Source organism: Primulina huaijiensis, chromosome 9, assembly GCF_012295235.1.
Source record: "Primulina huaijiensis isolate GDHJ02 chromosome 9, ASM1229523v2, whole genome shotgun sequence".
In the NCBI taxonomy this organism is placed as follows: domain Eukaryota; kingdom Viridiplantae; phylum Streptophyta; class Magnoliopsida; order Lamiales; family Gesneriaceae; genus Primulina; species Primulina huaijiensis.
In genome coordinates, this window is record NC_133314.1 from 4,329,523 (window position 1) to 4,339,345 (window position 9,823).

A 9,823-nucleotide genomic window follows, 5' to 3' on the forward strand; every position below is an offset into this window, starting at 1 on the left:
AATCCTTTGTAAGTTTGCTGATGGACAACAAATTGCAGGTCAAATTAGGAACATGCAAAACATCCTTAAGAACAATCGAATGATTGAGTAAAATAGTTCCTACACCATGCACATGAGTATATGATCCATCGGCAATTTTAACCTTTTGGTGACTTGTACTGGGAATATATGATAAAAACAAACTCTTACTGGAAGACATATGGTCCGACGCCCCAGAATCTATGATCCAAGTCTCACCTTTTGTAGTTAGGTCACTGAGGGCTGTGAATTTGGTACCTTTCTCAGCCAAGTTGGAACATCCAGTAGCATCAGAGAAGAATTTACAGAGTTGCTCCATTTGTGTCTTCGAGAAGCTTGCTGTAGATTGGTTCTCATCTACATCCGAGTTGGCTGAAGCTTGAAGCCCCTTTTTTTCTCGGTTTTTGACTTTGTTTGGGACCCAATTCGCCGGTTTACCGTGTATTTTCCAGCAAGTTTCAACAGTATGATATGGTTTTTCACAATGTTCACACCACGGTTTGCCATTCTTCATATTAGGATTAATACGATTTTCTGAGGTGCGTGTGGCGAGGGCCGAATTTTCTGTGAAAGGTAATGTCTGAAGCATCACCCTTTTCCGGTTCTCCTCTCTACGAACCTCTGCAAAAACCTCATCGATAGATGGTAACGGCTTCATTCCTAAAATACGCCCACGAACCTCGTCTAAACTTCGATCCAGCCCAGCGAGAAGGTCATAAACTCGTTCCTTTGCTACCATCTCGCGATACAAGATCCCATCGGCTGGATCTTTCCATTCACACACAGTGAATAGATCCATTTCATGCCACAATTTTTTGAGTGTGTTGAAGTATTGAGTGACAGCACCATCTCCTTGCTTCAAGTTTCGAATCTGATTACGTATTTCAAACACTTGAGAGGAGTCTTCAAGGTCAGAGTACGCCAAAGTCACAGCATCCCAAATATCCTTGGCAGTGAGATGGAAGAGGTATATTTCACTGATACTTTCTTCCATCGAATTGATAAGCCACGTCATTACCATTGAATTTTGAGTATCCCAATTTTGATAGGTGGGATCCGTGGCAGAAGGTGGTGAAATGGACCCATCAAGATACCCAATTCTCCCTTTGCCTCGAATCACCAATTGAACGGAACGAGACCATTGAAGAAAGTTTTTTCCATTTAGTTTGTGATTCGTAATTTGAAGAGGTGCAGATTCAAGGGTATGAGAGGGAGGAATTGTGTTTGGTCCAGAGATCGTGGAAGAACTTTCCGATCTGGATGCGTCATGGCTCCCAGAATATGCAGTTTTAACCATCGGTAGAAGCCTTCAATTGTGCTCTGATACCATAAAGGCCGATGGAATAAAAACGGAAAAACAGAGAGGCATAAACGCCTTCAATATTTATTCAAAAGCTTCAAAGACTGAATGAATCGAAAAATTAAATTTACAATCTCAAAGTTCAGCAGAATATAAAGAATAGATTACACCTAATGATAAGATACCAATCTAATTTAAATAACAAGATAAAAACAAACTTTTTTAATTTATCCTAACAACCTTATTAACCTAATAACAACCTTATCAACCTAATATTCTTATCAACACTTATCAACAGGTTCATATTCTATCTCTTAGTTATGACGACAATTCTGCTGCGCTTCGGGCCAAGGCCTTCACTTTGATTTGTTGGAACTGAATTATACTTGATGGCGTTCTAGGTGGGCTTATGGTGTTCTCCTTTGCTTGCTTGGTATAACTATATCCCGAACCTTCTATGTGCTGCACTTATTTTTTTTTTATCATGTTCGCGTCACTGATTCACCGAACATCTTTCTAACTGATCAGGGCTCCAATTTCAGGCGCTGTATCTTGTTCTAGACATATTCTCTCATAAGCTAAGGTCACGCTTTAATATAATGGATTTGACATATGGACGAAAGGATTTGAGCAATTACTTTCAAATGAATTGCTATTGAAATTGATTGACTTGAAATTCATTAGAATTTTGTTAATCCAAACAAGTTTGGATTATTCATATTTAGACAGTAACCGTAGTTTATAATGTTACTCCTGCAGGTGTCATGTAGATGGTCCCGGTCGAAGGTAGAGAAACCCATTTTCTACTCTGCCTGTAAACCATAACGAGGCATAACCTCCTCTTCTCCTACACAGTCCAAACTAGGGGTGATTTCCATTCTATGTTCGGTTGTTTGATGTTAAAATCCGAATTCCCAAAACCGCTTCAATCATGCTTAAGCAATTATTAGACATTAACTTTGGTCTTTTTTCTATCTTCTCATATGGTGAATAAACGGTCCACGTTTCATAGACACCTAGGTATGCAAGGACTACTAGTTATTGTTCTCATATACATATGATGTTCCCATCTTTACTATACATAGAATAATTCGCGTATGAGCTCGACACATTTTCTGATACCAGAGGAGATTACCTTAACTTGATTAATACAAGTAACTGGTTCGAAGGAACAGTATGTATAATCTTCTGGACGTCGTGGAACCCAATCTTAAATTCTCTACAGATTGATTGGAGCAATGAATAATGAATTTAAATTTCATATTTTCTAATTTCTGAAATACAATCAAAATTGTCAATGCTATACAAACCACACCTTTACATTTGGAAATTACCTGAGTTCAATGATCTGATTATGGTTCCTTTGATACACTTGTATTTTTTACATACCTTTACAAAGATTCACACCTGCAACACAGCATTTTTAAAAACTTACGTCATTTTTAAAGATAATCTTAGCCAAGCAGACTCTTACTGTGGCACATATTGGCAGACAAAGTATTGTAGCTCACGAGTTCGAATGATACGTACACTAACCATCATTTGAGGAACTTTCAATAACACAAGTGCCAGTACGTATAAAACGCTTGCTATCGCCATGCCCGCAGCTAAGTTCTTCCCAAGACGTTTGTTGTCCTTTGACGGAATAAATGTGGATTTCAACGTGTTTGTTAGTTCAAAAAGCCTATAAGACACCTGCAAGATTAAAAATAAATTGAAACCCAAAATATCTCGGTTTCGAGGAAATTTTAGTTTAGGATGGAAACAATTGAGAGAAATGAAATATACAGCACCGCTATGTATATGGCAGTGGTGAGCATGAAGTTTAACATTGGGTAATTTGGGATCAAAGAAAGTAACAACTTCGGCTGACCATCGGGCACTCCAGACCTGTGTTCCACCAGTTGGATTCAAATTCAACTGATATTATTACAGAGAATTGATATATCATATTTGTTCCACCTAATATCTAAATGTTGGAGGATAAATATCAGTTAATTCAGATATTTTCCACCTTGTAGAATTTCATTCCAAGAAACAGCCCTAAGATGGGAATCTACTTACCTCAACCATATGTGGATCTGTGAGATGTAAGTCTCCAAAGTGACTTTCCCAAGCCAACTAATTGATAAGAAGAATAATGTCGGGTCAGGTGATCATATTAAAACAGAACTGTAACGTAATTTAATAAATTCCAAACTTAATTTAATAAATTCCAAAGTCTGGAATACATGATAATTCATGGCCAGTTTAAGGATGCTTACGCAAAAAGTGTCAATGAGTAGCACCGTAAATGCTGGGTGACATTTCGTAGGCATATGTATACACTGCGAAGAAGAAAGCACATTAAGAAACAGCCTGGTCAAAACTAAATTCACCATCCCACTGGCAAAAATTACATCTCTACTTAGTTTGTATAACAAAGACTTGGGAATGATAATACGTTATTGGAATCCACGATGTGTAAGGATGATATTTGTTGTATGTCATCTTTGGAAGCTTGTATATAAATTCCACCCACAGATACCCGATCTGAAATCACAAATTTATTTACATTGGATAGTAATGTTTCTTTTAAAACTGAGATGACTGAAACAAGCTTACTGTCAAGGAAATTATGACAACAATTGATTTGATGAAAATCTTGCGCTTTGTTTCAGCTTCCTCCAGCTTTTCCATCCATCTCTCAACCTGAAAAACAATTTCATTGGTTTAAAGGAACAAAATCAACAAAAATAGAAATTTGTAATGATCAGAAAAGACAACCGGTGGCCACCCAATAAACCAACATAAAATCAAAAATATAGTGAATGAGACATATGATTAAGCAAGAAATATTTACCATTGGATGGTAATATGCATATATCATCCCAATAATCCAAATGTATCGATCAAGGCCTGAACGGAAATGCCATTCACGCAGAAGAGGGAATTTCACTTTTGAAGCTGGATCAGTGTACCCTGAGACAAATTCAAATGTTTACTTTGAGACATAACTTTGCATTGACAAGGGCAAACGTTAAGTTCAACAAGCCACTAACCAAGCAAAAAAGTGAATGGACTCCAGACCATATCAAATACCCCAGGCACTTCCCATATCAGAATGACCACCAAGAAGCAGGCAAGTATTTTTGCAGCTATGACAGTGCCCTGCTCATTATGTTTGCTGAAGATACCAAGGGCTCCATACACCATGAGAGTGAAAAGAGTATGCATGGGGCATATGTAGTATAGCATGTAGTCGTTATTAAGCACAATGCAGCAAAATAACACCAAGAAATTAAGCCGCCACATCATCTACCAATCAAGGTAAATCTTTTAGGAGAATAACCAGAGTGACAACATATTAATTTTCTTGAAATATAAAAACGAGTGTACCTGAATAAACCTGGCAAGGCTAAAATCTTTGCGGATGTAATAATAAGAGAAGTTTCCAAATCCAGTCATCCACACATAGGCAGCAATGAAGACTCTTATGGCATTGTAGATTTCGGTCGCAGCGAAGTAATGATACATGAGAAACAAGACCTGAACATATCAGAGAAGATTGATGAGATTGTTTTTGTTTCTTCAACCATGAGCATGTTATTAAATTGCCAATTGAGTACTAAATACAGTAAGGGGGAGCTCGACACATTGCAGTATGAGGAACATTCACTTTGGTTAGACAGTGTACTAAGTGTGTCGCACCAACCATAGATGGGTCATGGGCCTGCCTCAGGTCATCATTTTAGTGCTTGCCCAACGCCATCAGTTCTTAGGAGCTCAGATCAGGCAATTAGGACTTCTACAAGGGTTTAAGGTTAGATGACAAATTTCTTAACCTTCAGTTTTGGCCAGGTAGGAAATTACCCAATCACATAACAATTTTATGACGAAAACATGAAAATTGAAATATGAATATGCTTAGATTATTCTAGATAATAAGTCCTGAATTATAGTCCTTTCTAGTTTCTCCATCTAATTAATTAGTCAAGCTATCCCCTGCGTCCACCTTGATGTTCACGCAACACCTCACTTAATGTAACTCACTATCCATAGTTCGTCTCCATCCTGCAACGGTACATTAGCAAGCAGTATCCAACTATTTATACTGAAACGAGAAGTTGTAATTCTTCAATGATTCTGCAGATCAATTCATTGTCACTTGACAAGAAACGAAAGGGTGACGAAAAATACTAGATTGAAACAATAATGATGCAAATACACTTTCATTAAAGGAAAAAACAGGAAGGAAGACAGATAATATCCCTACTAAACTCTACAAGTTAAATATAACATTTAATCAGTGGAAATAAGAGATTAGAAACACACCTGCATCCAACCCTTCCACTCCTCAGTCTGATGCCTGTTCAGATACATTATTGTCTTCCCAGAGAATGGTGATTTGTCATTATGTATTTTGAAAGAAGTGATGGCCGAAACCATGATGAGAAGGAAGTACAGGAACAAGAAAAGATCCCGGTTATAATTCTGTCAGCAATGTAACAAAAAGTTTATCAAGAAATACACAAAGTATATCAAGTAAATCGGTACACATAAGCAGGAAAAACATCAAACACCCATGTCAGTACATTAACGATATTGCAAACAAAATCACAATGAGTCATTCATGTATTCTCCATGTAATTTCAATCATGTCATTTTTTGTTTTTTTTGTGTGTATTCAAACCCACAAATGGAATAAAAAGTATCTACAGTTCTTTGATTTGTATCATCCAACATGTGAGATACCAAGCTCTTTAATTTTATTTCAATAATCCAATAAAAATATATAATCTCATAATCCAACAAAAACATTTCCTTCACTGTCATATCATATGGTAAAGCACTAGAGCAAAGTATGTGTTGGTTTTTGTGCACATGAAAGCATGGGCACAGATGTTTTTCCGCTATATGCACATCCCGTGATGTTAAATGGCTGACTATCGCATGTTTCTTATCTTAGTTTGACAGTTTCCATTCTTACATTCGACACATAAAAATGACATCAATTTGAATCCATTTGTACATCACCATCTTTCTGTGATAGAAAAACCAAACTCTCGGTACCAACAAAAATAACCTGATTCCAACCTTTTTTGATTCACCAAAAAGATTTGTGCGGTCACAGATAAAAAAGTGGATCAAAAGGGCACCAAACTCTGACCTACATGAGACAAGCCAAAAGAAGGTATTATATAAAGAAAGCAAAAAAAAAAATGCATCCTAATTCAAAATGACTACAGATGAAAAAACAGAAACTGCAGTACATGGCTCTCAAAGTCGACCGGTTTTCCAGCAAGAATGACTCATCCAATGTAAGAAACCTGATAACACAGTGAGCCCAAATGCATTATGCTACAATGCAAGTCTGACTTTATTTGACCTCATTTCTCCACAAACCTGATGACATTGGATACTACAGATGAATTTCGAAGTCCTGAAGGGGCTGACTGTAGGACACCTCCTTCCAAAAGAACAGCCCTGTCATCTTCTTTAACAGCACCAGTCAAAGTCAACTCGACCAAATTGATATCAGAATTCCTGCCACTAAAGTGCACAACCTTTAGAGAAGAAAAACTCAAAATGGCAGACAATATACAGTTGACATGCATCCCTTTTCTCAATAATGACACATTATGATTCAAATTTAAGAAGCCGTAGAAGATTGGTCAACTAAGGGTTAGAACTATATGAAATCTTCCTCTGTTATTTGTTTCCATGTCATTTGAAGCCAATGGAGAGCACCATAGCTCATTAGATTCAGTGAATCGTTGCTTTTGTAGGATAAAAAGTTCATCAACGATTTCATAATCACAAAAGACAAAGGGTCTTGTTGGGTTCGCATGTTCCGATAATATAATCAAATTTTATTACATAGTGATTTTTGTTAAGTCAGTGACCAGATATTAAACGTGAGTCTGGACACAACAAAATAAATGTTTTTGTTGATTTCCCTTTCCATTCTCTTATTCTTTGATTTTAAAAATAAGTTACAGTGGGATCATAGAACCATCAAGTTTCCACCAAGTGCAATCAGGGCCTAGTTCAATGGATCAATCAGATATATATTTCGATTTTTCATATACTTGTACAGTTATCAGAGACACATGTAGATGGTTTGGTGGATTTGGTAACACTCAACGACAAATTGGTTAACGCAATCCCCATTGTTACCAAGAGACTCAGTGGAAAATTTGTTTTTCCAACATAGGACATGAGTTCGAATCACACCATGTACATGTTTATCGTTTGAATTGAGGACAATCAACTTGATGGAATCATTAGTTTCCTCATTAAAATGTCTGAGGAGGACGGAGCCACTCTGGATTTATAAGTTTGAAAAACACAAATTGAACTCCTAATTCCTTGTGCAACCTCATGTGTTCCCTCGAAAAATGTAGAAAATTTCTGATAGAGAACACTTCATGATAAGGGGGAGATTATTGGTAAAATAAGAGTCGACATGGAAAAACAAGATTGTTGGGTTTAGTTGTTAGATAATATAACCAAACTTGGTATCATCGTAATTAATATTATAAACAATTTTATTGAGATTATTGCAAATGCATCAGGTATTTTTCCTATCAATATAAAGTGTGATGATTGTAATCCAAATTTTAGAGTGAACGATTAAAGTTCTAGCCTTAAGGATTGGTATCAGTGTAAATATTCTAGCCGAACCACTTAATTGTTTTGGGTTATTGATGCATTATTACTGACAAAAGAAAAACAAATCTCCATAACAAAGTGAAGTCTGAGAGCCAACAGATTCCCTGAACAAGATTCTCGTTTTCATATGATTCAATGAAAGCATATTTGTTAACGACCGCATATCACTGGAGAAATAACATTTCAGGCGTTTCTCAACAAATAGTGTTTGTTGCTTTAGGTCAAAGAGTGTTGCTTAGCACGTTTTAACCATGGGCTTACGGTTTAGGAAATGATGAATGCTTCCTGTGCTCCAAATATTCCGAGTATAACCAAGCAGCAAACACCGGTACTATTCCAAGGAAAAACGACACCTGCAAATCGAAATTTAAAATAACATAAAGATATTGATAATAACAATAAGATAATAATAATTAGATAAAGCCATCAACCGCACATGGCATTAATTTTATATTAATTAAATGATCAACACTGAATTTACAAATAAACGTACAATTTGACAGATTCTACAAAATCCCGTAGTCGTTTGCGACAGAAACACTATAAATTATCAGTAACAGAACCAATCTCATCTTCTAAAACCCACAATGCAATGGAGCCAAAAACTCGTACAACACTACTAATCACACTTCATACTATAACAAAAAGCTAAAACTTACAAAACTTTCCAATACTACAATCACACTTCATACTATAACGATAAGCTAGAATTTAGCAAAGGTGAGCAAGTATTCACCGACTGACCTGACCAGGAGACAGTGGCCCGTAGATCACCATTTTTCACAGTTCAAAGCTATGAATTCGTGAATGTATGCGCGCATGCACACATACACAGGGGATATTGTTGAAAATGAAGGTGAAAAAATCAGATCTGAATGGAAAATGGGTGAATTTTTGGCTGTGGGTGACAGAGCAACCGCTTGAAATTTAAATGAGATTTGGGATTTTTGCAATTATTTATATATATATATATATATAATTAAAAGACTTCAGATAGTTGGCAGATTGTATTTATCTTTTTTATTAAAAATTAAAAATAAATAAATAAATAGATTTTTGAAATAAAGTATTGTCGGCACCGGTGGGTCCCTTGTGTTATTTAAAGCAAGTAATTTACAATTATATTTAATAGCAATTATTGTAATAAAGGCAAACTAATACAACGATACGAAAATAAAATTATGTGAAATGGAAAACTCAATATTAATATTTTGACATAAAAAACATTAAAAAAAAATATTCATAAGTCAAGTATGATTTAAGATATGTTTTACAAAATTGAATTATGAAACGATCTTACAAAAAAATTTTGTGTAATTATTTGTCTTTTCAAAAAATATATATAATATATAATTAGATAAGTTCTTTTCAAAAATATATTTTAATCTAATTTTACATTTTCTATACAATCATTAATTTATGTATCTTCTACACGGTATCTTTTTTTATGACAGGAGAATTCACAATAGTTATTTTTCAATGCGTACTTGGTAAATCTTTGGAATAAGGTAATAGTTTGTTAGTCATGCTAGTTAGATAAACCGCACCGGACATGTCATATGCGACAGGTTCGCCCAATAAGGTTTTTGCATAGGGAATCGAATTATTGATCATTAGTCAAACGCTCACTTGCTCCACCAACTCGAATACTTCCTCGTTGAGATGGTGTCTTTTTTTCATAGGAGAGGTGCTAAGTTTTAGTATTCTTATGCACAATATATATATTTGGTAAATTAGATCATTTGTTTTGCAATTTTAGTTGTTTTTACGTGAAATTGTTTAGGCGGAATTAGACAATTAGAGTCACGTAAAAAAAAAGGGCAAGCATTCGAAATCAGAATGTGGAAAGAT

General features: G+C 35.6%; 1 protein-coding gene across 2 annotated transcripts; it reads right to left on the bottom strand.

Annotated features, from left to right (window-relative positions):
- Positions 1–2,480: 2,480 nt before the first annotated feature.
- Positions 2,481–8,929, bottom strand: LOC140984309 (protein REDUCED WALL ACETYLATION 3-like). Of its 2 annotated transcripts, none has more exons than XM_073451620.1 (16): positions 8,717–8,929; positions 8,234–8,325; positions 6,704–6,844; positions 6,571–6,627; positions 6,395–6,467; positions 5,633–5,791; positions 4,697–4,846; positions 4,360–4,615; positions 4,161–4,279; positions 3,923–4,009; positions 3,762–3,850; positions 3,583–3,645; positions 3,383–3,439; positions 3,112–3,208; positions 2,849–3,013; positions 2,481–2,725 (listed from the first exon to the last, which is right to left on the bottom strand). In XM_073451620.1, the coding sequence occupies exons 1-16, from the start codon at positions 8,747–8,749 to the stop codon at positions 2,720–2,722; spliced, it is 1,644 nt and encodes a 547-aa protein (XP_073307721.1). In that variant the 5' UTR covers positions 8,750–8,929; the 3' UTR covers positions 2,481–2,719. The 2 variants fall into 2 exon arrangements, with proteins under 2 accessions (XP_073307721.1, XP_073307720.1); XM_073451619.1 differs by having other exon boundaries at positions 6,704–6,850.
- Positions 8,930–9,823: the final 894 nt, after the last annotated feature.

Coding starts and splice junctions, on each gene's coding strand:
- LOC140984309 (XM_073451619.1), bottom strand. CDS start 8,749: ATGGTGATCTACGGGCCACTGTCTCCTGGTCAG. Junction 3,851..3,922: donor TTGTCATAATTTCCTTGACA/GTAAGCTTGTTT, acceptor TTGTGATTTCAG/ATCGGGTATCTGTGGGTGGA. Junction 3,646..3,761: donor ACATCGTGGATTCCAATAAC/GTATTATCATTC, acceptor TCTTCTTCGCAG/TGTATACATATGCCTACGAA.